General features: G+C 56.7%; 1 protein-coding gene across 5 annotated transcripts in view; it reads left to right on the top strand.

The window, feature by feature from the left end:
• The window catches only part of SLC6A13 (solute carrier family 6 member 13), a 44482-nt gene extending 19871 nt beyond the window's left edge, over positions 1 to 24611 (top strand). For all 5 annotated transcript variants that reach the window (XM_051850103.2, XM_051850100.2, XM_002712785.5 and 2 more), the window contains 13 exons: positions 1078 to 1212; positions 3062 to 3202; positions 7567 to 7651; positions 8255 to 8387; positions 9427 to 9561; positions 15769 to 15872; positions 17240 to 17364; positions 20146 to 20258; positions 20517 to 20654; positions 21158 to 21260; positions 21827 to 21927; positions 23788 to 23958; positions 24170 to 24611. In XM_051850103.2, coding sequence (XP_051706063.1) covers positions 1078 to 1212; positions 3062 to 3202; positions 7567 to 7651; positions 8255 to 8387; positions 9427 to 9561; positions 15769 to 15872; positions 17240 to 17364; positions 20146 to 20258; positions 20517 to 20654; positions 21158 to 21260; positions 21827 to 21927; positions 23788 to 23958; positions 24170 to 24292 — 1607 coding nt within the window. In that variant the 3' untranslated portion in view covers positions 24293 to 24611. The remainder of the gene's footprint in view (positions 1 to 1077; positions 1213 to 3061; positions 3203 to 7566; positions 7652 to 8254; positions 8388 to 9426; positions 9562 to 15768; positions 15873 to 17239; positions 17365 to 20145; positions 20259 to 20516; positions 20655 to 21157; positions 21261 to 21826; positions 21928 to 23787; positions 23959 to 24169) is intronic.
• Positions 24612 to 26508: the final 1897 nt, after the last annotated feature.

The following is a 26508-nucleotide window of genomic DNA, read 5'->3' as shown; positions in this document are numbered from 1 at the left end:
CACTTCAACATAACGTCCCCCAGTTCCGTCCATGCTGCCATAAATGACATTGGTTTAGTGGCTGAGTAATATTCCACTGTGCGTGGGTTTCACATCTTCTTTACACACCCGTGTGTCGACGGACACCTGTGAGTCACGTTTTCCTCCTTCCTTGCTTTCCTTGGGGTTTTTGAATAGATGCCAGAGCTGGGGAAATTCCTGCCTTCTTGCATGCTGGATAGTTCTGTGTTTCCATAGATTTTCTTGAGCTCTGTTCTGGAACCCGTGAAGCCAGTTGATCCTTTTGTATGCTGCTTCGAAGATTTCATAGGTGGGACTGAAATTGCGCTTGGTCCAGGGTGAATTATTCCATTCTGCTGAGGAGATGGGCTGCTGCGCGCTCTATGGTTGCCCAGTGACTCTGGAGGTGGTGTCCAACCAGTGGGAGGAGGCTGTGTGAGCACGGTCTATCACCTGCCTCGGGTCATTCCTGCACACAGTGTCCTGACCCGCACCCGCAGGGAGCCGGAGGGGACTCTCCCAGGGGCTCCGGTGTCCCTCTCTGTGCGGTTCTCCCTGCCCTGCTCTTGGGTCCTTCCCGTGGGCTTCCTCTCCAGGAGATGGAGGTGCCGGGCAGAGACAGTACCGGCATCTCTGGCATTGGCAGGCTCATGTCAGCCAAACAGAAGCAGAGAGGTTCCTCTAGGGAAATCTGATTTCAGCCCGCCGAGTGTCGCTGCCTGCTTCCCTGCAGGCAGTTATTCTTTGGAGGAGAATGATGGCCTGGGGACTTTGCTGCTGCTCCTGGGTGTCCGCCATCCGTCACGCCGTCTAGGCAGTGGCTGATGTTCAGCGAGGAGCAGACCTGGGTAGATGTGGTTGGAAACGAGGCATGAGGCTGTGTCGCTCCTAGGTCATTTGGAACCTCTGGCTCCTCCCTGCTGCAGCTCTAGGCATCTGGACAGGTGTCTCCTGTAGTTCTGCATGTTGCCCACCCCAAGATTCCGGCTGGCAGGATGGGGTGATAATGGGAGGAGGCGAATGTGGACCGCCAAGAGGATATCGCCAGGTGACACACAGCCTGCCTTCTACCCACAGGTGCCTTCTTCATCCCCTACCTCATTTTCCTCTTTACCTGCGGCATTCCTGTCTTCCTCTTGGAGACAGCACTGGGCCAGTACACTAGCCAGGGTGGCGTCACAGCCTGGAGGAAGATCTGTCCCATCTTTGAGGGTGAGTAACTTTATGCCTGACTCCGGGGTCTCCCCACTCGTCGCTTCAAGCCTCATTTGCAAGGGCCGGGTGCTGAGCAGCAGGTGGGGTCCAGGTTAGACTTGGTGTCTCTGTGTTGAACTTCTGTGTCTGGGCTCAACTCTCAACTGGTCACCTGGCCCACCAGATGCTGGGGGAGCATTTTACTCCAAAATAAAAACCAAGAAAACTGCATATGTATGTGTGTGCATGTAACTTTGTAATTTGTATATGTATGTTTGTAATTTTCTTTTAAGTTTTATTTTGCAATAGAGACTCAAAAACTCAGAGGGCCTGTGTACCCTTCCTCCATTTCCCCCAGTGACAGCATCCTACCGAATTACAGCACAGTGTCGGAACGGGGAAGGCGACCTTAGTACCGTCCCCAGGCCTTATGAGGTCCCACCAGTTTTCCTTGCAGCCATCTGTGAGTGTGTGAGTGCGACTCTGCAGTTCTGTCGTGATGGCAGATTCATGCCACCACCTCCGCACCAGGCTGTCTGTCACACTCCCCCTTCATGGCCAAACTTCCCTGCCCCCAACGTCTGCCCTCTGGAAATGACCAGTGCCTTTGTTGTCCACCTCTATACATTTGGCATGTTGAGAAAGTTCTAGAAATAGAATCATGCAGAATGTAACCTTTCAAGACTGACTTTCCCACTCCGCGTGATGCCCTCAAGGCCCAGTGATCCAGCTAGATCGTGTGTCCACGACTTGTTCCTTTTCCTTGTGGAGAGCAGTGTTCCCCAGTGTAGCAGTTCCACAGTCTAACCCTTCACACCCTGAAGAACTGAGTTGTTTCCTGTATGGTGGGTTTTATTTCATTATTTTTTCCACACAATTTCTGTATCTATTAACAGAGAATGGGACCAGTTATGTTCTCCTTTTTTTCAGTTAGCTGTGTTTTTTATTTTCTGCATGCTGATCATTTAATTGCACAAACTTTCATCAAGGTGATAAATACAGCGTCATTTGCTTACTCGTAAGATTTTTATATTCTGCTATTGGGTCTATGCCTGTAGATAGCACCCCCACCTTTGGGAATGATTTCTTTGGGAAAAAAAGTCCTTGATGAGAATGACTGGATCCAGTGTGTAATCAGGTTGCTGTCTCTTGATCTTGTGGACCAAGTTGTCCTGTGGAAGTATTTTACTGACTTCCAGTGTCACCAGGCACAATTGGCGTGCCTACTGCTGCGTTCTTTCAGTGGTTCCGGAACATGGGTATCGCCCAGGGACCTTCAAAGTACACTGTAGCTGGAGCTCCATCCGGGACTACGGGATGTTTTAAAGTATCCCTAAGTAATTCTGATCAGCAGACAAGCCTGGAAACCTCTGAATGATGGAATTTCTAAAAACACTCACCAAGGCTGTGAGTGCAGAATGGGACCTCCTTGTAGTTTCATTTCGCACACCTGCAATGGCCGGGTGAGCGTATTGCAGAGACTCCCTGCACTTTGTTCTGTGAGAATTGTTGGTCCCTGCTCTTAGCTTGTGCTTCCCTGTTTCAGAAGGTATCACCTGGGCAACATGCACTATGGGGGCCTTGGAGTTAGTCTCACACTTTTAAAAGGAACTTTGAGCTGGTGAACTCTCAGGACAGGATCTGGATGAATGTGTGCAGGAAACAGGGAACGTGCGCAGCCGTGAAAGGGAGGGCAGTCCCCTCTGACCTGCAGAGGGTGGGGGCTGGGGTGCAGAGGAACGAGCCGGGAGCCAGGAGCCGAGGCCCCAGGCCTGCTTTGGAGCGCTGTCCATGGAGCGCGCGCTCTCCTCCCTGGGCTGGGCACTGCGGCCACGTCCCCAGCCCAACCCTGCAGCTCCCCTCGCAGGCATCGGCTATGCCTCCCAGATGATCGTTGTCCTTCTCAACGTCTACTACATCATTGTGCTGGCCTGGGCCCTCTTCTACCTCTTCAGCAGCTTCACTCTCGACCTGCCCTGGGGAAGCTGCCACCACGAGTGGAATACAGGTAAGGCTGCCACCGGAGGCCCTCCCCCGCCTCCCACTCTGCCACATTAACCAGGAGTGCGATAGCTCTGCATCCCAGGTAGCCCAGTGCCCTCTCAGGACATGTAGATAAGGAGAGCTTACGTCAAAAATAAGATCTGTGGTCTGGCACTGTGGCGCAGCAGGTGAAGCCATTGCCTGCAGTGCCGGCATCCCATATGGGCGCCAGTTCGAGTCGCGGCTGTTCCTCTTCCAATCCAGCTCTCTGCTGTGGCCTGAGAAAGCAGTGGAAGATGGCCCAAGTTCTTGGGTCCCTGCACCCAGGTGGGAGACCTGGATGGTTTCTAGGTTCCTGGTCCAGCCCTGGCCGATGTGGCCATTTGGGGAGTGAACCAGCGGATGGAAGACCTCTCTGTCTGTAACTCTGCCTCTCAAATAAATAAATAAATAAATAGAACTTAAAAAAAAAATAAGACTGTGGCAGGTGTTTGGCCATCTCATACTGGAGACCCTGCATTGGAATCCCAGCTCCACGCCCAGTGCTAGCTTCCTGCTAAGGCACTCCCTGGGAGACAGCAGTGATGATGCAACTAGTTGGGTCTCTCCTACCCACATGGGAGACCTGCATCATGTTCCAGGCTCCTGGCTTTAGCTTGACCCAGCCCTGGCCACTGGGGGCATTTGAAGAATGAACCAGTGGATGGCAGCTCTCTGTCTGATAGTCTCTCTCTGCATCACAGACTTTAAAAAAAGACTTGAAGCATTCAATTCATGTATTTGGTAAATAGAACTGATTTTTAAAAATGTGGTGTAGCTATGTATTTCTATTTGAAATGTGGTTAGTTTGATAAATGTATATATTATTTGTTCATTTGGTTTTTTTCCTCGTATCTTCTTTCTAAGACTATTTTAGATCTTTCAAGCTTATATTCATCTTAACTTAATTAGGGGATGAGCTCTTTTGTGTGTCACCACTATAATTTAGAACATCAGTGAACTTGACCTGGGCTTATAAGACTGCACAAACCTTCTAGGGCGATAGAATCACTGGATCGAACATACGAAAATCAACAGCAATGTCTAGGGTAGGACTGTCATGTGCTTGTGAAGATGAAAATGTTCTCTGCACTAGCCACATGGTAGCCACTAGGGACACATGACTATTGGGCCCCTGAAATGTGGCTAGTGTGTGTGAAGAGCAGGAGGTCAATGTTTTCATTTAAGTAGCCACGTACGGCTAGCGGCTGCCCTCTTGGCCAGCACAGATGGAGAGCATGTTGGACAGAGTTGTTCGGCTTCTCGGTGCTGGTTGCTCCAATACCAGTCGGGGTCTGTCCACGAGACCCCCGTTTTGAAGTGGTGTTAGCCTCTGTTTTTTTTTTTTTTTTTTTTTTTTTTTTTTTTTTTTTTTTTTTACAGGCAGAATGCAGAGTGGATAGTGAGAGAGAGAGAGAGAGACAGAGAGAAAGGTCTTCCTTTTGCTGTTGGTTCACCCTCCAATGGCCGCCACGGCCGGCGCGCTGCGTCTGGCGCACCACGCTGATCCGAAGGCAGGATCCAGGTGCTTCTCCCTGGTCTCCCATGGGGTGCAGGGCCCTAGCACTTGGGCCATCCTCCACTGCACTCCCTGGCCACAGCAGAGAGCTGGCCTGGAAGAGGGGCAACTGGGACAGAATCCGGCGCCCCGACCGGGACTAGAACCCGGTGTGCTGGTGCCGCTAGGTGGAGGATTAGCCTAGTGAGCTGTGGCGCTGGCTAATTACTCTGTTCTTGTTCAGATAGATCCCCAGCCCCGCACCAGAGCTGCGTCCTTTGCTTGCAGGGAATGGCACCTTTGCTGCACGTCTCCCGGCAGCCTTTCTGCCCTCGCTTGCTGCTCCCAGTTTGCCGGGACCATGCCTGCCCTCATTCCCCAGCCTCCCCTTCAGACATGCCCTTGCAGTCCCTGCCACCACCTCCGTCCCACCATCCTTTCTTGAGGGACACCCTGGCGGTGCATCCCTGGTCGCCCCAGGCCTCCGTTCGATTTTTCTCCAGTGGATCAGCACCTGTGAGGACCCCGGCGCCACCGCGGCCATTCCCCTGCTTCCTGTCTGCTTATTGCCTCGGATTTTGCCCTTGATAGTAAGATCTCAAGTGCAGACTATTTTTTTTGAGGACGTTTGTCTCTGCAGCCTTCCTGCTGAGCACAGTGTTGGCTGTCTTATAAGCCCTTGGAAACATTGGTTGAATGAATAAAGGTTTCAAAAATCTACTTTATTCTAATGTTTTTGTACCCCCCCCCAAAAAAAAAACCCTTTTATTTAAGGAATACAAACTTCATGCATTTCATAAGTACAATTTTAGGAACATGGTGATTCTTCCCACCATACCCGCCTTCCCGGCCCTCTTCCTCCCTCTCTTATTCCCATTCTTTTTTTTTTTTTTTTTAAGATTTATTATTTATTTGAAAGACAGAGTTACACAGAGAGAGGAGAAACAGAGAGAGAGAGAGGTCTTCCATCCGCTGGTTCACTCCCCAGTTGGCCACAACAGCGGTAGTTGCGCCGATCCAAAGCTAGGTGCCAGGAGCTTCCTCCGGGTCTCCCATGTGGGTGCAGGAGCCCAAGGACTTGGGCCATCTTCCACTACTTTCCCAGGCCATAGCAGAGAGCTGGATTGGAAGAGGAGCAGCCAGGTCTTGAACCAGTGCCCATATGGGATGCTGGCACCGCAGGAGGCAGCTTTACCCTCTACGCCACAGTGCTGGCCCCTCCCATTCTTATTTTTTTTTACTAAGATCTATTTTTGATTAACTTTATACTAAGTAAGGAGTTCAACAAGTTGTATGAAAAAAAAAAACCTGTTCTTCAACAGTGGAAACAAGGGCTGTTCAAAGTCATTGCATCTTGTAGTGTCAATTTCACTTCTATAGATTACCTTTTTAGGTGCTCTATTAGTCATCACAGGTCAGGGAGAACATATGTTTGTCCTTATGGGACTGGCTTACTTCACTAAGTGTGATGTTTTCCAGTTGCATCCATTTTGTTGCAAACGACAGGATTTGATTTCACCGCAGGTAGCAGCTGTATCTGCTATGCCACAGCGCAGGGGGTGGGGTGGGTGGGGTGGGGTGGGGGGTGGGGAGTGCGGGGTTGTAATCTTCAGTCATGTGGTCAGAAAAAGCCTAACTCAGATGACTTCAGCTATGACGGTCTGAGGGAGGCGGCGGACCGTGCAGCTGAGACGGGGACCAGCACCCTACGTGCAAAGGCCCTGGGTGCACTGTGGCTGAAGAGTGCGGGGAGTAGCCAGGGGCACAGGCGGTGAGGTCGGGTGCGGCAGGATTGATAGAACAGGGCTGGAAGGTGCCTGGAACAGTTTTGGCTTTTTTCTCGGAGTGAGCTGGGAAGTCCGTTGCAGGGTTTTAAGCTGGGGAGGGACAAAAAGTGACTCAAGGTTCAACAAGGTGGCCCAGTATGGAGCTCTAACTGGGGGGCTGGGGGCATCCTGGGGCCATGAGATAGCAGTAGCCCGCACCAGGTTACTGGTGCAGTGTAGTGTAGTGGCGATAATGCGAAAGGGCCGATTCTAGGTATTTGGAAGGTAGAACCTTGATAATTTGACGGCCTGGAGTCTAGCCGACATGCGGTCATTGACGAGCTGTGACAGGCCACTTGGTTTTTTTTTTTAAATGTTTATTTATTTTGAAAGAGTGACAGAAAGGGAGAGACAGAGAGAGTTCTTCCACCCACTGGTTAACTCCCCAAATGGCTGCAACGGCCAGCACTTGGGCCAGGCTGAAGCCTGGAGCCTGGAGCTGCAGTGTGGGGAGCAGGGGCCATATTCTCGAATATTTGGACCATCTTCCGCTGCTTTCCCGAAGCGCCTTAGCAGGGAGCTGGATAGGAGTCAGAGCAGCCGAGACTTGAGCCGGCGCCCACATGGGAGCTGGCAGTGTCCGAGGCAGCTCTGCACACTGTGCCACAGCGCCGGCCCCGAGCCAGCGCTTTCTGACCTGGCACCTGGAAGGCGTCATTATTCCTCCAAGGCTGTGGCTTTATGCAGGACAGCTGCCCGGAGACATCTGTGGGCTCTGAAGCAGCTGACACTCCGAGTCTCTTTCCTAGCACCATGCAATAGCGCAGCAGTGAGAAAACATAGCCAGATACAGACTCCCGTGTGGGGTGTGTGTGTGTGTGTGTGTGTGTGTGTGCGTGCGTGGGCGGGGGGGCGGGGAGCGCTGAGTCCCTCTGTCTGCCAGGGTGCTTTGTGCAGACAGCTTCAGCCTTGGCTCCTTCCAGACCCCCTTCCTCCCATTCTCCTAAAACCCCCACCCACGCTCTCTAGCCTTGCAATGTGGCCTGATGCCCTTCCTCTTTCTCCCTGCCCTGGGTCCCCGGGTAGAGCACTGCGTGGAGTTCCAGAAGACAAATGGCTCCCTGAACGTCACGTCTGAGAACGCCACCTCCCCCGTCATCGAGTTCTGGGAGTAAGTGAGGCCCCTCCCCCCTTGACCTCGGAGGGCAGGGGGCAGGCTGTGCGCAGTGGCCCCTCCTGCTATGCAGCGAGGGCGGAGTGGCCATCTCCTGCTTTGCTGGAACTGTCACCGGCGTGGCTCCTTCCTCTTGCGCCTGCATTGAATGCTGGCCTGGTTTCAGAGAGGGGAATTTTGCAATTCTTCTCTTTCTGCCCTTTCCTCACCCACGTCCCTGCCCCCATGGCGGGCGGTGCAGGTGCAGGGGCAGCCACTCTCCCACCCACCCTCCTCTTCCCCTAGTACCGACTCGCCCAGGGCACAGTTCCTGATAGCAAAGCATCCTGAAACCATGGCTGTGAAAGCACACGTTTGCACCACCTTCCCTGGGTGAAGTGCGTGCTCACAGCAAACTTGCCAGGCGACAGTTTATATTTGCCATCCTTTACATCTACCTGCATCTTTGGGCAAAGGAGAGCCTCGTGGGCTCTAGTGAAAAGGGTGGACCAGCCTTTGGACAAGAGCCTGGAGGCCTGGCCCTGCGGCCTGAGGCTCCGTGGGTTCTCACACAGAGGCTGAAAGACAGAGTGGAGCCACGCTCGGCCCTTCTCTCCCCAGGAGGAGGGTCCTGAAGATCTCAGATGGCATCCAGCACCTGGGCGCCCTGCGCTGGGAGCTGGTCCTGTGCCTCCTGCTCGCCTGGGTCATCTGTTACTTCTGCATCTGGAAGGGCGTCAAGTCCACGGGCAAGGTGTGTGTGGAGAGCACTGCCCTCACAGGGGGCTGGCACTCAGGACTCCCCTAATGGGTTAGTCAGCCTTTCATCGCTGTAGGCAATGCCCGGGAGAAGCTACTTATGAAGGAAGGAGGTTGACTGTGGCTCACAGCTTTGGTGGCTCACAGTCCAAAATTGGTAGCCACCTGGGGGGGGGACTTCCAGTGAGGGGGTAGATGGGAAGGTGGAGGGTGGGCATCACACGTTGAGCCAGGAAGTGGCTGGGCCTGGTTCTCAGGCTTTTATAACCAACTGCCTTCCAAGGGTACTCCCTCAATGACCTGTCACTGGGCCGGCCTTCCAGATACTAGGATTGATCAAGTCTCTAACCACTCAGGACCACTAAGTTATGCAGGAGTCAAGGAGCCAGGTCCTGGGTGGCCTCCACAAGGGAATGACCAGGAGAGACTTGGCGGGGCTCCCATGTCCTGCTGGTGTTTAGGGAGGTGAAAGGGGGGAGGGAGAGAGAGAGAAACAGGAAGCGCCCTTGCAAGAAACCTGATCTCGCAGTCAACCACACCTGTGGACATGCTGCCCTGAGTACCATTCATGGCTTCCTATTTCACGCAATGATTCTTTGGAAAAAGAATCCGTGAAGACTGTTCTTCTCAAAGGGGTACTCGGCCAATGCGAGGGTTCAGGGGACACTTCCTGTCCCCGTCAGGCTGATAGGTGGAGCCAGACTCATCAGCTGAGTGGGGAAGGGACCCTGTGCTGAGATCTCTTCCTACCTGACGGCCCGTGCCATCACTCCAGGCACTCTTGCTGGGAGGATGCCCAAGTTCATGTGGTCACTCAACACAAGAGTTACTGCATGTGCACCAGGGGAGGAAGAGAGGAGGCTGTGGCTCAAAGCACAGGGGAGACGGAGCGGAGCGACAGAGCCAGGAGAGGGACGCCCTTGCCTTTCCCGGGGGGTGGCAGCTCCCGCCTCAGCCCCTCGCCCCCACGGTGGCCTCCCCGGGCTGCTGCTTCCTAACGCACGGGCTCCTTGTCTCCCACCTACTCTTGCCAGGTGGTGTACTTCACAGCCACGTTCCCATACCTCATGCTGGTGGTCCTGCTAATTCGCGGGGTGACGCTGCCTGGAGCGGCCCAAGGAATTCAGTTTTACCTGTACCCAAACCTCACTCGCCTGTGGGATCCCCAGGTAAGACTTAGTCATGGACGGGGGTCCTTGGGTGGCTATGGAGGTGCATGGGCCCGCAGGCCTCCCCTCTGCTCTGCTGGGGATTCCTGCTCTTGGCCTGACCCTGGAGCATCCCCTAGGGTGGCGGAGTGCCCCTGCCTTTGCCAGACACCTGTCAGCCACTGCCTGTGGTTCATAAGATGTCCTGGGGTCCTGAGTGTCACTCCTTGGTTCGTGGCTGCCAGGGAGCCCCGGGGGCCCGTGGAATGTTCCCTGGGGGCTGAACGCCTGTCACTAAGCCCCTTTCCTCTCCAGCCACCTAATTTGCTCATCTTGGCGTCTTCTCGTCTCCTATCAGCCGCCTTCTCTTTTTGCCCCTCCACCTGACACCCTCTGCGGCCCTCTGTGCCCGCTTCCCCAGCCCCTGTGCCAGCTGGGCTGGTGTTGGGTTTCCCGTCAGCTGTCCAGGCCCACCCCCCACCCCCACCCCCACCCCCTCCCTGGTCCTCTGCTGCCAGCTTCCTTGTGGCCGGCAGGAGGGCGGAGCTGCTGGGCTTGGAGGGGTTTGCGGAGCCAGGCCTGGTGCTGACAGGTCTCCTATTTTCTCCTCTTGGGCAGCTCCCACCACGGCCCCTGAAGTGCCATCCTGGGTGGCCCCTGGGTGGGACGTGTAGTGCTGGCTGTGCCCTGGGTGGACAAGAGGGCACCAGGGAGACTGAAGGGTGGACGGTTCCCAAGGCAGAGGCACTCAGTGGCTTTCCAAACTTACACGGAGTGCACAGTCTCTGCAAGCATGATGGGATGCCAGGGGAAGGGCTGGGCACCCAGTGCCGGGGTTCCCTCGGGGGCCCAGGAGTCAGGTTAACCATGAGGCAGTGCTGTCCTGAAACAGGGTTTGGGGTGATCCACGAGCTGAGCTGATCCCAAGTCCCCCAGCCAAAGCTTTCTTCCACTGGGACTGCCGGGGCTCCACTCAGGAACCTCCGCCTAGAGTCCGGTGCCGGGTGTTTCTTAGCCATCTTCCGGGTGTCCTCCCCTCCACCTGTCTTGGATGTCCTGGAGACCCCAGTGGCTCCGGCCTCATTTCCACACTGGGCACCAGGGCTGTGCTCGGGGTTTGGAATCCAGCCATAGAGCCAGAGCCGTGGGTGCTGCGTGAACCCCAGGGTTGTCTCCCACAGTCTTCTTGTTGCACAAAGGAGCAAATTGTGGCCCCAACTCATGCAGCATGTGGGTGGCAGGCCAAGGTGGCTTTGCGAATCCCAAGCCCTTCAGTGTACTGGGAAGCAGAGAGGTGGGCACAAAGCAGAAGATGGGGGCAACAGATTGGAGGGGAGGCGTTGAGGGCCGGGTGAAGCGTTGTAGCTGGGATCCCCCACCCCAAAGGGAGCCCTTGCCATCCATGGCAGAGGTCAGACAGGGCCCAGGGGCAGGGGTGCACTTGGGCAGGGAGACAACACGGGCCGGGAAAGAGAAAAAGGAGGGAGGCCTGGGGTTTCCAGAACCCACTGTGGCTTTGTGTGGTTAACAACTGGTGGCTGCTTATGAGATCACTCCAAACAGTTTGTGGGAAATGGAATTAGAAGATAAGTTTATTTTGGCACGCGCGCGCACCACACGCACGCGCACACACACACACACACACACACATACAATCCATGGAGTATTTTTCCTGCTAGACGTTTTCTGAGAACTTTCTGAAGCTCCTCTCGGCCTCGGTAGGAGGTGTGCATGCATCATTCCCGCAGATCCTAGGCAGCAGGCGGGTGACTGCCCTGTTCACAGACAGGGAAATTGAGGCCAGAGAGCTTAATGATGTGCTAGCTTCTATTTTCAGGGAAGAATTTCCTGTGGAGCCAGGCTGGAGTCGTGAAAAGTCCCACAAATGTTTTACGATCCCTCCGAAAGGCAAGGCCCCTGTTGGCTCCTGTTAGTCGCTCTCACAGTTTGTTCCTTCTGCAAAACTTGTTGAGCATCTGCTCCGTGCTGGGCCGGTGCCAGGTGCAGCCGTGTGAAGAGCAGCCAGGTTCTCTCAGCTCTGACGACTGATCAGGCCGTGTGTGAGTGACTGCAGGAGATGGGGGCTCTTTTCATCTGCACCCCAGGGTGTCACCCCTCAACCCTGGCCAACTGCAGACTGTGCAGGCTGCTCCTGGTGTCCAAGTGCTTCAAGGCTGCAGGGAGGGAGGTGTTGCGACAGCCAGACTCGGTCCTGAGCTGCAGGCCCCCACTGAAGCGTGGCCTTTGTTGCCGGGAGACAGAGAGGCACCCGCGCGGTGGAACACCCTGCCATAGCCCTCATTGGATCTAGCTGGCTCTCCCTGGGAAGCGCGATCATTCCAACTGGCATTTGCCAGGTGCTTGAGAGCTGCAAAACGCCTGCTAACCATTGCGAAAACCCAAGACTTTCCCTCTGCCAAGCACCAGGGCTGGGAGCTGGGAGCCAGGCCATGGGAATGCAGTGCCTGTGTCTTGTTCCCTTCTCTTCTTCTGCCTGGCTGGCCAGGTGCTGGGCCAGTCCTTGCCTGTCCTGTGCTCCCAGGTTTGCCTCTCTCTCGCTGGGCATGACCTCTGGGGCCACGGAGTGCCACTGAACAGTGTGTGCTTGGAGCAGGCCACTCGCCTCTTCCCCTCGACCTCCCTCTGTTTGTATTGAACTTTGGCAGATAGATAAGGGTAGCGGGATTGGGAGGAGACTGTCCAGAGAGCCTGAGCTGAGCCTTTGCAGTCCCGGGGTTAAGCAAGGCTCAGAAGGCTAATGCATGCGTACAGTTTGGTGTAACACCTTACGTCTGCGATGATGCCCCAGTAGCACAGAAAGCTGAATTAAAAAAAAAATAACAGCAACCACAAACAGCTGCAAAAGCTGACCCCTCTTCATGTGTTCATGTGCTTGTCACTTGCCAGGCACAGCACTGAGGGCCTGACCCAGTGAGCTAGTGGGTGGCTAGGGAGGAATGGAAGCAGACAAGACTTAAGAAATTTGCTCACAGGGCTGGCGCTGTGGGGCAGTGGTGAAGCTGCTGTTTAGGACGCCCATATCCCATATCAGAGTTCCGGCTCGAGTCCCGGCTCCTCTGTTTCCCATCCAACTTCCTGCTAATGGAGGCAGCAAGTGATGGCTCTAGTGGCTGGGTCCCTGCCACCTGCATGGGGACCCAGAATGAGTTTCTGGCTTAGGCCTGGCCCAGTCCTGGTTGTTGGGGGTATCTGGGATGTGGGCCAGCAGATGGGAGCTCGCTCTCTCTCTGTTTCATTTTTCACTCTGCTGCTCTGCCTTTCACGTAGAAAGGTAGGAAGGGAGGAAGAAAGGGAGGGAGGAAGGGAGGAAGGCAGGCAGGCAGGCACTGCCTAGAACACAGAGCCAGCACGTGGTGGAGCTCAGCTTTCATCCCAAGTCATCTCTAAGTCTGCTGTCTTAGTCTCCGTGATAGGTATTTTCCAAAGTTCATGAATTAATTGAGAGTTTAAAAAATTGTTTATTTACTGTCATTTTATTTGAAGAACAAGTGACACGGAGAGAGAATTTTCTACCTGTTGGTTCACTCCCCGTATGCTTGTGACAACCAGAGTTAGGCCAGGCCAGGCCAAAGCCGGGATTGTGGGACTGAATCAGGCTCTCCCACCTGGGTGGGAAAGACTCAGGCACTGGAGCCGTCCTCTGCTACCTCCCGGGATGTGCGTTAGCAGGAGGCTGGGTTGGAAGCGGCGTAGCCAAGAGTCAAACCAGGCACTCTGATATGGGGCGCAGGGTTCCCAAGCAGAGGCGTAGCCACTGTGCCGCAATTCTCACCCCTGCTTGCGTGTTTGGAGGGCTGCTTTTGAATATTCCAGGAACTAGAGAGGGAACTAGCATTTACTCATGTGGTAGGCATTTCACATACTTTGTATTATTTGTCATGATACCCATTTCCTACTGAGAACAGGGCGGGGGCAGGGGGCCAGAGGTGAAAGGACTCATGCGTGACTGGAGTGAGGATTTGCGCCCAGATCAGCTTCGGGGTACTTTTCCCTAAAATAGTGAGGTCGGTCTTCCCGGTGCTGGGGCTTGCTTTCCTGGACCTCCCGGGGGGCTTCCTCTGGCCCCACCGATGCCTCTGTTTACCTGCACTTAGTCAGTGCCTTTTGCACTTGCTTTTCCTCTTGGTCAGTCCTCTGCCCCAGCCAAAGACACATCAGAGGTTTGTTGAGAAGCCAGGGCTCCTGGAATGGGCAGGGGGTGGTCGCCTGAGGCGGGGAACAGGACAGCACGCTCCGCTCGGCCTTCTGACCCCATTCCATCCCCTCCCGCTGGCCCGGCAGGCCTGCCAGGCTGCAGCTGTGCCGAGAGCTGGGCTTGCCAAGCTCCCGGCATGGGGGCTCTGGGCGGAGGCTCTGAACTCAGCCCTCCTGCGGAGCTCCTCTCTATTCCCATCACCCCCTCCTCCCAGCTCCCTCTGGGGCTGCCCCCCACCGGCCCAGTGGGCAACCAAGTCACGCTGCCTCTGACTCTGCATGCACAAGTTCACGGAACAGAACGCATCACCAGCAAAGGCCGGAGCGCCTGCCCACCTGTGAGGGCGCTCGGGAGTGGCCTTGGCGACTAGTGGCGCCTGTGCACATCTTGTATGGGGAGTGAGTCCCAGGCTTCGATCTCAAGGCTCTGGGGTCGCATCCTGAGCGTGTGCTGAGGCCCTCCCCCCCCTCCCCATCCAGCCAGCTCCCACCCTGGGCAAAGCTTTTAGTGAAGAGAAGCAGGAAGGGCAGGGAACACGGTAACCTTCACGGCAAAGGACCGTTCCCCCGGGGCTGTGGGAAAGGGCTTGAGATACCTGGGAGCGGGGCAGGGGCTGGCCAAGGCGTCCCTGCAGCCTGGGGGTCTGCAAGCACCTGCCTCACGTCTCCTGCCTGCCTTCTCCTGTCTTTCCTAGTTTCCCTCCTCCCTGCTTCACTTTGGCCCCTCCCCACTCTCCTCTGTGCCTCTCCGCTCCTGCCTGGCACGTGAACCACACAGGGCCAGGGCTGGGGCCGGCTCCTCTCTCCCAAGGTGTCCCCCTGCCCTGTCCACGTTCCCGCGGAAGTGGAAGTGTGAGAAGAGGAGGAGACCCCTGTGGAATCCCTGATGCCCCTTCCCAGGTGCTGGAGGGAGTAATCCCGCAGCTGGCTCTGAGCATGGCCTCACCTGGGAGTCCGGGAAAGGGGCAGTCCCTGGCCCTCCTTCGGTGTCTCGACTGGGGGCAGGGGCATCAGTGTGATTCTGAGGTGGTCAGCCTGCCAGGGGGTCCCTGGGACCCTGTGATGCCGTGGACAGTGGGCACTGTGATGGGGTGAGTGTGACAAGATGGAGCCAGGGGTTGGGGCTCTGGGTGATGGCCATGGTGACCGAAGAGCTTTGCCCAGAAAGAAGCCAAGGCTTTGGTGTGTGTGGGAGTCGCAGGCCTGATGTTGGACACAGGAAGTGAGGGGAGAATGGGGGCATTGAGGTGGGGTGGTCCAGCGCCCTTTCTGTGAGGAGCGGGAACGCCTGCTGGGCAGTGCCTGTGTCCATAGCCGGAGGCAGGAGTGGCTGGGGAGGGCCTGCAGCCCCAGGGCCCGCCACCTGCAGGTCTGGATGCTCTATGGCCGTCCTCTTTGGGGTGTTATTCTAGCTGTTCAATCGAAATCACAGCACGCGCAGGCTGGGGCAGCCAGCTGAGATAATAATGGGAACAGCCATGCCCTGTGTTTAGCCAGAAGTTATTTTCCCCCCAAGGAGTACAAAGCCTTTCCAGCTGTATTTCTGTTCACCCCTTGGCTCCCTGTGAGCTGTGCACGACTCCCTGTTTTCCCGAAGGTTCTGAGATGTGACGGCCTTGGAGTTAAGGGCTCAGCTGTCTGCGGATGCTGAGTCTGGATTCCCTCGTCACTGGCCACACTGCCGTGGAGGCCCGTGAGAGGAGAGATGGGACAGAGCCCAGGGCCACATTCCCTCCGTCCACAGCTGGACCCCAGACCTGGCTTTGTCCTGGGGCCCCACGCATACCTCTGCAGCACGGGACTTTTCATCTTCTCTGGCCGCTGAATGCCTGTTGCTATCCTGGTGGTGACCAAGAAACTGCAGGCAGGAGCCCAGGGAGCAGAGCACACAGGGTTCCCCCGGGGGTGGCTGCATTGGCTCGGAACAGGTTTATCCCCACCTACGCCCTCCCCCGGAGGCCCAGAGGGCCTGGCACCCTGGGACTTCAGGCTTCCTGCTTCTTCCCTTCCTAGGTGTGGATGGACGCGGGCACCCAGATCTTCTTCTCCTTCGCCATCTGTCTGGGCTGCCTGACGGCCCTGGGCAGCTACAACAAGTACCACAACAACTGCTACCGGTGAGTGGCGGCCGTGGGCCCGAGTCACACACCTGTCTCTCTCCTGTCTCTCCAGCCATGCCAGACCAGGGTTGAGGTGCAGGGGGCAGCAGCCGCAGGATCTGTGCCTCCTCCCAGTCTCCAAAATCCCAGGGCTACCAGGAGCCACCTGCAGCAGGGGCGGGGGCCCCGCTTCCGGAAGGGTACGAGGGTCCTGGTCAGCCCGGAGGCCGTAGTGAGGCTTGGCCAGGGAGGCGTGGATTTCTTGATTAGTCTGGCTAACGGGGAGGTCAGTGGGCTCAGGGGCACCAGGCAGGCAGGCCTGAGCAATCAGCAGAAACGTCACACAGGGCAGCCGAGGTCCATCCTGCTTGATCGCGGTGTCCCCGCAAGCATGCAGACTCACCCAATCCCAACTCACCTCCCGCACAGGAGGTGGAAAGTCAGATGAAAGATACATTTACTTTGGTGCATAAAAGGTTGAAGCCCCTGCCTACCAGGCGGCTTCCTATAAAGATTGTGGAAAATGTATCCTATGAAAAACTTCTTCCACTTCAGTGAGTGTATCTTTTAATTCCATGCCCCACAAGCACGTTTTAAAATTTGTATTTATTTATTTGAGAGGTAGGAAGATACACACACACACACACACACACAGCACCCCCATCTGCTGGTTCACTCCATGCCTGCAGCTGTCTGGGCCGAGCTGGGCTGAAGCCAGGATCTGGGCACTCCATCCAGATCTCTCACGTGGGTGGCAGAAACCCAACTACTTGAGCCATGGGCACTTCCTCCCAGGGTCTGCATTCGCGGGAAGCTGGAGTCAGGAATGGAACTGAGACCTGAAGCCCTGCAGGGGGCGCTGCAGTCGGGGTTTTAACCTATCGTGGAAGCCCCCTCAGAAGCCTCCTATCTGCTATTCCCTCACTGCATGTCCTCTCCTGTTGTCTCCTCCTGCCTACCTGGTTCATGCTCAGGGAATTTAAGTCAATTTCAGCACTATGGCTGAAAAAAAAAAATCCGATCATACGTTTCACGCTGGAATTTAGGGCCTCAGAATTCCCTCTCGTTTGCAGGGATCTATGTCTGTATCCCCTCCTCCAGCCTGCAAACATGTCACACGGGGCAGCTGTGTGGCCGCAATGTGGCAGGGAGGGGAGGCCGCGTGTGATATTGAGATGAGTGCTTCACTCCCTTTGCGCCTTATGGGACCACCTCGCTGCATTTCACAGCTGAGCCCGCGGGGGTCCAGGCTGGTGGAGCAGTCTGCGCCTGGAACAGGCCTCTGGATTCTGCCAGGGACTGCCCCTCCGTCGTCCCCAGGGTTCTTGGGGCCCTGATGGGTATGGCAGCCTCCTGACTGCACCCTCCCCTGCCCCGCCCCACAGAGACTGCCTGGCCCTCTGCCTCCTCAACAGCGGCACCAGCTTCGTGGCCGGCTTTGCCATCTTCTCCATCCTGGGCTTCATGTCCCAGGAACAGGGGGTGCCCATTTCCGAGGTGGCCGAGTCAGGTGAGTAGCGGGGCAGGGCAGCGGGGCCTGAGCCTGCTCTGAGCATTTGGCAGTCAGGATCTGGGGGCGTGGCCATTGGCACCTGCACTCTAGGTGAGCTGTGGTCACTTTGCAGTGAACACCTGCTGGTTAGAATTGGGGAAGGGTTTATTGACTTGAGAGGGAGGGAGGGAGGGAGGGAGGGGGAGAGAGAGACACACACACACACACTCCCATCTGCTGGTTTACTCCCCAAATGCCTCCCTGGGAAGCGAGCTGGGAACTCAGCCCAGGTTTCCCATGTGGGTGGCAGTGATCCAAGCCCGCAGGTCATCACCTGCTATCTCCCAGAGTGTGCATTAGCAGGAAGCTGGAAGAGGGAGTGGAGCTGGGGCTCAAACCCAGACACTTGGATATGGGAGGTGGGTATCCCAAGAGGTGTTTTAAGTGTGTACCAGGTGCCCGCTGCTGGAGGGTTTAAACAGCTTCAAGGAGGACCTGGGTACTAGTGAACAGCTATCTCCCATCGCTGGCCTCTAGTTCCTTACTCTGGAGGCAACCAGTGTTGTCAACTTCATGTTTACTCTTCTGGAAATAGTTTAGGCTTACATACACCCATACACATTCATACATTCACACATAACACTCTTACCTCCTTCTTAAAATCCAATGATAACATACTAGCTACTTTTAAAAAATATTTATTTTATTTATTTATGGATCAGAATTACAGAGAGAGGGAGAGAGGGAGAGACAGAGAGGTCTTCCATCTTCTGGTTCACTTTCCAGATGGCTGCAATGGCCGGGGCTGGGCCAGGCAAAAGCCAGGAGCCAGGAGCTTCCTCAGGGTCTCCCACATGGGTGGCAGGGGCCCAAGCACTTGGGCCATCCTCTGCTGCTTTCCCAGGTGCATTAGCAGGGAGCTGGATTAGAAGTGGAGTAGCCGAGACTCAAACTTGCTCCTATATGGGATGACAGTGACTTAACCTGTGGTGCCACAGTGCTGGCCCCCATACTAGCTACTTTGTTGTTACTTTATGTAATCTGCCCCTGCCTTATTTTGTTCACTTTAAAGTGTATCTTGGAGATCAGTGTCAGGGGCAAGTAGAGATCCCCCTCCCTTAGTGACTGCCTTCCTACCAGGCAGCGATGTTGCTTTTATTTTTCTTTATTTATTTTAAAAATTTATCTTATTTATTTGAAAGGCAGAATTACTGAAAGACAGCTAGAGGCAGAAGGGGAAAGAGAGACATCTTCCATTAGATGGTTCACTCCCCAAATGACCCCAGTGGCTGGACCTGGGTCAGGCTGAAGCCAGGAGCTTCATCCCAGTCTCCCACATGGGTGCAGGGACCCAAAGAATTGGGCCATCTTCTGCTGCTTTCCCAGATGCATTAGCAGGGAGCTGGATGGGAAGTGGAACAGCTGGGACTCGAACTGGTGCCCCTGTAGGAAGCTGGCATTGCAGAGCGCCAGCCTCAATGTTGTTGCTTTTAAATCAGTTCAGAGACTGGTTCCCCATATGGTTGAGCTGTCAGATGACCCCTACTGTCCCCCATTCTTGTGGACCACACACTTTTACTGTAGCAAGATCATTTTTTATCTATGCATCCACACCTATTACCCACAATGCCAAGGACTGAGCAACTTTTTTTTTTAATTAGAAAGGATAATATCTTCATTTAAAAATTTATTTGTTTATTTGAAAGCAGAGAGAGACAGGGGGAGGGAGGTGGGGAGACAGAGACCGACAGACAAACAGCAAGGATCTTCCTTCAAATGGTTCACTCCCCAACAGCTAGGGCTGGCCCAGGCTGAAGCCGGGAGCTGGATCTTCCGTACAGGTGGTGAGGACCCAGGTCACCACCTGCTTCCTCTCAGGGTGCACATTAGCAGGAACCTGGAATCAGAAAGCAGAGCCAGCGCTCACAGCCAGGCACTCTGATACAGGACGTGGGCATCCCAGGCGGCGTCTCGACTGCTGTGCCCAACACTTGCCTCATTTCTGCTTTATTAAGCACCTGGCAACTGCCAAACGCAGCACGAATGGTTTTTGCTTGTCCCGTGGTGCAGATACGGGTACTAATTCTAGTCCCAGCCTCCCCACCCTCACCCCACCCTGGGCCTGAAGAAGTCTAGGAGTCTCCAGGGCCACAGGGATGCTCTTTATTTTTCGGAGGAAATTTCCTGGGGACCCAGCCAGGCTCTGGCTCGGCAAGTTGTTGCTGCCACTTGAGTTGGCCGAGAGGAACAACCATGCGCTTGGCGGGGTGTGTGTCTGCTGTGTTCCGAGACGCACGCCAGTTCACTCCTTGGAGGGGGACAGGTGCAGAGCAGTTGGCCGCAGGCCCCAGCCAGATGTGCCCAGGGACGTCTTGTCTTTGAACCCCTCTGCCTCATAAACACAACCAAGTCACCGCCCTCGGCTGGGGCACAAGAGCTGCAGCTCCACCAGGCCTGGCCACTTCCTCTTGTTTTGAACTGGGTGCTGGCCACCCCTGGGTTCACCCTGAGTTTGAGTCCTCCGGCTTGGGGATCCACAGCGCCTCACCGTGCGGAGTCTTCTGTCCATGTCGTCTCCAGCCTCTGTTCTTGCCACTAAGGACACAGCAGGTGGTGGCTTGGGAATCTGAGGAGCAGGTAGAGGTTTGGGGGGGGGCTCCTTCAGGATGAGGATGGGAACTTTGGGGTGAAGTTTCCCCCAGGGTCTGCTCTCCCACCGCCTCACTCTGGGAAGCGCAGGGTCACCGCCGGCCGGGAGCTGGCCAGGCACTGGCTGTGTTCCTCTGCTCCCTGCTGCAGGGCCTGGCCTGGCTTTCATCGCCTACCCGCGGGCGGTGGTGATGCTGCCCTTCTCCCCTCTCTGGGCCTGCTGCTTCTTCTTCATGGTCGTTCTCCTGGGACTGGATAGCCAGGTACCGAGAAGTGGCCGAGTGGCTGGGTGTGGGCTGGGGGAGGCAGAGCAGAGCACCTGAGGTTGGCCTTGATTTCCCAGGGCCCCAGGCCAATGTCAGAGGTGGGAGCCCTTGCAGGGCCCCCGGGGGGAGATCCTGAAGCTGCAAAGGTGGCAGCGCTGGGGACGGGGGAGCCTGCCAGAGCAGGAAGCCAGGGCTGGTGGCCAGGGCTTGTTTTGGGAGCTCTCTTTCCCTCCAATTCTCTCCCCTCTCATCCAGTTTGTGTGTGTAGAAAGCCTGGTGACGGCGCTGGTGGACATGTACCCCGGCCTGTTCCGCAAGAAAAACCGCAGGGAGTTCCTCATCCTGGCCGTGTCTGTTGCCTCCTTCCTGGTGGGCCTGGTGATGCTCACAGAGGTGAGGGGCAGGGGGCAGGGGGTGGGGGCGCAGGGCCCCTGCGCAGCAAGGGGAAAGTAGGCAAGCGCCTCCTCCGGCCTCGGGGAGCCGGCCGCCTTCCTCTGGGTACTTTGCGCTAAGGGGTGATTGGGAAGGCGCGCATTGGGGTCACCCCCGGAAGCTTCTTGGCGCATGGATGGCATCTCTGAAGAGGAGGAAGGGGGTGCAGAGCGCGTCACTGGCTGAACCCCAAGACAGCCCTGAGAGTGCGCTCCTCACACCACCGACGGCTCTGGGTACCCGCTCAGTGTTCTCGGGAAGGTTGCACGGCCATCTGCATTGCGCAAAAACAGCCACCTGTGGTGCAGCTGCCTGCTGCTCTGGGGCTCACACGCTAAATTCTCCTTTCCTATGTGTCTCCAACCACGCCCCGTGTCCCCGCAGTGTGAGGCTGGGGGTGGGGGCAGGGCGAGGTGGGCCTCCCCAGACACAGTCACTGAAAGTCGCTGCCTCCTTCCCGGCAGGGCGGCATGTACGTCTTCCAGCTGTTTGACTACTACGCAGCCAGCGGCATGTGCCTGCTCTTTGTGGCGATCTTTGAGTCCTTCTGTGTGGCTTGGGTTTACGGTGAGTGACTTGTCCCCCAGGGTCCCAACCCCACCACTCGCCTGCGTCTCTGGGCCCGTGGATGAAATCTCACCCCCCCCAAACCCCAAGACTCCTTGGGTGGTCCTTCAGCCCTAGCACCCTGCTAAGGCAGACCCTGGGAGGCAGCAGTGGGGGCGCCAGGTGTCAGGTCCCTGCCACTCAGACAGGAACTGGGTTCCTGGCTCCTGATTCTGACCCCAGCCCAGCCTTGGCTTTCAATGCCTCCCAGGAGAAGGGCCTTGCAGGGGTCGCTGTGCCCACCTCGTGGTGAGAGCCGCGCCCGTGCGTTTCAGGGGGGCCCTGTCCTACCCAGGCCTGTTCACCTTCTCACCCCCTTGGTCAGGAAGCCACTGCTGCCACTCAACCCAGTTCTGCCCTCCGTTTGTGCCTGAGGATGGCAGGCAGGGTTCCTGTCCCCACAGCAAGCAGGACGGAAAACCACGGCGCCTTCTGTGCCCCTGCCGCCCTCGTCCGTGTGGCCTCCATGCTCGTGCTTCGGGTGCTAAAGGTGTCCCCCCCTCCCCGCCTCCTCTCCTCCGCGGTAGGAGCCAGGCGCTTCTACGACAACATCGAGGACATGATTGGATACCGGCCGTGGCCCCTCATCAAGTACTGCTGGCTCTTCTTCACCCCGGCTGTGTGCACGGTGAGACAGCCCTCAGGCAGAGCCGAGGGGAGGTGGAGGAGATGGTGGTGGTGGTGGCGGCATGGGGAGGCCGTCAGCCCTCCAGGGGACTTCTCCCCAGCAGAGCAAAGTTCTCTGGGACAGTCCTGCCTTCTGTGGGAGTCTAGAAAGCCCAGCAAGATAGGGTCTTCCTTTCCATCTCACAGATGGTGAATTGAGGGCCAGAGCAGGCACTTCCACCTGCACCACCCGCAGTGTGCATGGCACGTGGTGGGCGGGACGGAAACCCGAGGGCGGGGCTAGCTCAGAGCAGTACTGAGGTCCCCTGGCAGTAACAGCAGCCGGGGCAGCCAAGCACTTGCTCCGTGCTGGGCTCACAGCGCCGTGCCTGCAGCCACTCATTTCATCCTCATAGGATCAGTGGAGATGACCCCTCAGTGTCCCCAGGAGCTTGGTTCCAGCACACCCTAGGTGTGTCTCTCAGGTCCCTCTGTGACGCGGTGTAGTGTTGCAGACTTTAAATCGTCTCAGCCAGCACGCTGTAAATGCTGCGGACATCACGCTACGCGGTCGCTTAGGGACATGGCAAGAAGGAGACTGCACGACTCAGTACAGAAACATTTGAAAAAGTGTTTTCTTTTTTACTACGAATTTAAAGATTATTTTTCTTTTTCTTCAGAGACAGGGAAAGATGATAGAGAGATAGAGAGATAGAGAGATAGAGAGATAGAGAGATAGAGAGAGAGAGAGAGAGAGAGAGAGAAAGATTGTTCTCATCTGCTGGTTCACTCCCTAAATGCCTGAAGTGGCCAAGGCCAGGCCAGGCCAGGAGCCAGGAACTGAAGTCTCCCATGTGGGTGGCAGGGACCCAAACACTTGAGCCATCACGGGCTGCCTCCCAGGGTCTGTGGTAGCAGGAAGCTAGAGTTGGGAGCGGAGCCAATACCTGGACCCAGGCGCCGGAATTTGGGATGCAGGTGTCCCAACTGGCGGATTAACCACCGGGTCGAACGCCCGCCCCTCCTCTTTAATCTTCCCAGTCTGTGGTTGGTTGAGGTCGCCCCTGCGGAGCTCCTGGGCGTGGAGCCAGCTGTGCTCTGCGATCCTCACTTTGCAGGTGAGACCTCAGCTGGAAAGTGGCAGAGCCTGGAGCTGCCTAGGGGAGCAGCTGCCCAGCCCCGCTGTGTGCAGGTTACAGAGGAGGAAGGGCGGGGGTGGGGGGTGTGGATCCTGCCCTTGAGGTACCGCCAGCCCCAAATGGTGCTCCAGAATGCAAACACCTCAAAGCCCCCAGCAACACCTAACTGCGTCCTCATAGGGAGCCAGGCTGGTGCTGGGGTGCCTGGGGGCACAGGGCCCTGTGTGTGTTGGGGGGGTGACCTTGTGGCATAGCTGGTTAAGCCCGCCTGCTGTGCCAGCATCCCATATGGGCGCCAGTTCGAGTCTCAGCTGCTCCACTTCCGATCCGGCTCTCTGCCATGGCCTGGGAAAGCAGTGGAAGATGGCCCAAGTCCTTGGGCCCCTTCATCCACGTGGGAGACCTGGAGAAAGCTCCTACCTCCTGGCTTTGAATGGTGCAACTCTGGCCATTGTAGCCATTTGGGGAGTGAACCAGTATGTGGAAGACTTCTCTCTCTGTCTCCGTCTCTCTGCCTTTCAAATAAACCAATCTTTTTTTTTTTTTTTTTAAAGAAATACCTACAGGGGGTAGTGTGCAGGTTGGGGCGCAGGTGGGTACAAGTTGGAGGCCCAGACAAGCATGGGGACAAATCCAGCTTGGAGTGTGAGGGCTCCCAGGCCAGTTCGTGGGGTGGGGTGGGGGGGCTCTGCGGGTGCAGGGGTCCGCCCCTCAGCCCCTGTGTCCTTCGCTGTCACCCTCAGGGCACCTTCCTCTTCTCCTTGGTCAAGTACACGCCCCTGACCTACAACAAGAAGTACACGTACCCCTGGTGGGGCGACGCCCTGGGCTGGCTCCTGGCTCTGTCCTCCATGGTCTGCATCCCCGCCTGGGGCCTCTACAAACTCAGCACCCTCAAGGGCCCCCTCCGAGAGGTAGGGGGCTAGGAGCAGGCCGAAAGGGGGGCCCTGTGAGATGGTGAGCTTCCTGCTGGGGCGGGGCTGGTGCCCAGGAGGGGCCAGCGAGTCTGGTGCCCGCCTAGGGAGATACAGGGTGGGCGTCTGGAAGCCTCACTGAGGGTCCAGGTCTGGGGAGAAGCCCAGACTGACCCCTGCATCGTGACAGCCACCTGTTCTCCCCTCGCAGAGACTCCGCCAGCTTGTGTGCCCAGCTGAGGACCTGCCCCAGAGGAGCCCAGCGGGACCCCCTGCTCCTGCCACACCCAGGACATCCCTTCTCAGAGTCACAGAGCTGGAGTCTCACTGCTAGGGCCAGGCCCTCGGAGGGTGCCTGCCGGCCTGGCTGCGGGAACAGCTGAGGGGGTGTGCTTGCGTGAGCAGAAGCAGCCCCCCCCTCCCCCACATGGGGTGGATAAGACACAAGGGGCTGTTCTGGAGCTGGCCCTGTCGGCTGGAAGCTCCCTGGCCTGGGAGTGGCAGGGACAGACAAGGAAATGCTAGTGTCAGGAGCATCCCTTTGGCGGGGCCAGGAGGCTGGGCGAGGGCTGCAGGGGAGGCAGTGTGTGTGTGTGTGGCTGGCCTCTGGGCCCTTCTGCCTGTCGTTCCATTAAATCCAAGTCCTTCCTGCGGCCAGCTGTCGTGTCTGGTTTGTGCCCCTCTGCCTTGCTGCATGGACCGCTGGCCTGCTTTGAGGTCGCAGCCCTGGGGCCCTGCCCGCTCCCCATGCTGCCTCCCTTCGCTGAGTTCCCCAGGCAGCAGCCGTGATGGAGATCTGCCATCGCCACACTTGGGGACGGGAGGAGGCTGCCACCCCCGCCCCCCAGAGGCCCTCTGCTCCTCTTTAGCAGTGGAGTAAGAAAGGAGAGCCAGGCTCTGGCTAAGGGAACCACCACTCGAAGTCTTCCTGCCCACATTTTCCTTGCTGGTCCTCACCTGCCCCCGGTTGCCCAAACTGCCTCCCTGTGGGTATGCCCCACCACCTCCAAGGCCTGGTGCACGAGGCAAAAGCTGGCACGTCTTAGCCTGGGCAGAGGGCACTACTCCAGCTCTGCCAGCAGAGGGAGCTCACCGTCTTAGGACCGCCTGGCTCTTAGGCTTGCCGGAGGACTGCACGAGGGGTGGTGTCACTACCAGACATGGCCGCGAGGGGGCATTGCCACAAGCACAGCTCCCCTGTCAGGGCCTAATCCGCACTGACATCTTTGCCAGTCTTCAGCATTTGATTTCTTGTTGCTGGAAGTTGGGGAAAAAAAAAAATCAGTGTTGGGGGCTCTGCCGTACGTTGGTTTCACTACTCCTTCCCGGAGAGGGGCGGGGCGGGTCTTCCCCAAAGCTGCCAGGCTCACCCCCAGGGCTCGGTGGGAGAATCGGACTTTCTGGAGGCAGGTGCTGGAGGCGAGCTGCCACGCACCTGGCATCTCCCGCCACCTGGCTGCGCTTCCGGAACGCCAGCTGTGTTGGACTGGGCTGCGCTCGTAAAGCGTGCTGGGCAAAATCAGACATGATTTCCTAAACCACAAGTGGTGACAAACGCCATGAAGGAAAAGGGTGATGGGCTGGGAGTAGCTGCTCTCTGGGCAGGTGCACGGAGCTGTTCTGCGGGCGTACCTGGAAAAGTGGGGTTGAAAGGCGAGTTTATTTTGGAGCAAAAAAAAAAAAAAAAAAAAAGACAAGCAAGGAAAAAGGAAATCTGTGCACCTGGTTTTTATGACGCACATTTTCATGAACTTTTTGAAGATCCCTGTGTTTTTTGCACCAAGACAAGCTTCCTTTTTCCGTGGACTTCTTGCAGTTGCCTTGTATCTGTCTCTCTGTCCACACATTTGATCAAGGTGCCAGAACCCATCGGGTCCAGGAAGCTGTGCAGGCAGGCATCTCTGTGATGGTGACTGGATCCTGACTGAGGGGGTCTGCTTGGGGTGGGAGCCACCCCTTGGCATGAGGCCCAGGAGATGCGTGCTGGCCCGGACTTGCCTCTAACTAGCTGTGTGCCTGTGTGGAAGCTCCTTGGAATGCCTGGTTGTTGCTTTTCAGAGAAAGCTCATACTGGGCATGCCCCCTACACACCGGTGTGCAAGAGGCTCACACGAGGGCCGTTCCCATCACTTGGTGCCAAACCCAGTGAAGGCACGGCTGGGGGAGAGATGCTCTTCCAACTGGATAGGCCGACAGGCGGCACTGCAGAAACTCTGCGGGCCAAGGTCAGGGCTGGGAGCAGCAATGCCTGGATTTGGCTCTGGCCAACGAGTTGAAGAACGGGGATGGCAGTGGGCATGGAGGGGCTGCTGTGTCAGTCCTGTCTGCCTGAAAGGGCAGAACCTGGAGCCTGCAGATCCAAAGGGAAGAGGAGCTCTCTCTTGTCCAGAGGCGAACTCTGTGAGAGAAGACAGGGAGGCAGGGACAGCCTTGGGGCAGGTGATGCTGAGAGGAGACAGCCAAGCGCGGGGGCTGGTGAGTTACGGACGGCAGCTCTGGGCCTCAGACTTCAGCCCTTGTGCAGGTGTCACCAACTCTTGCATTTCCATA

This window comes from Oryctolagus cuniculus, chromosome 9, assembly GCF_964237555.1.
Source record: "Oryctolagus cuniculus chromosome 9, mOryCun1.1, whole genome shotgun sequence".
Classification (NCBI taxonomy): Eukaryota; Metazoa; Chordata; class Mammalia; order Lagomorpha; family Leporidae; genus Oryctolagus; species Oryctolagus cuniculus.
The sequence above is the reverse complement of the archived record's forward strand: the minus strand, read 5'-3'. Positions and strand labels throughout refer to the sequence as shown.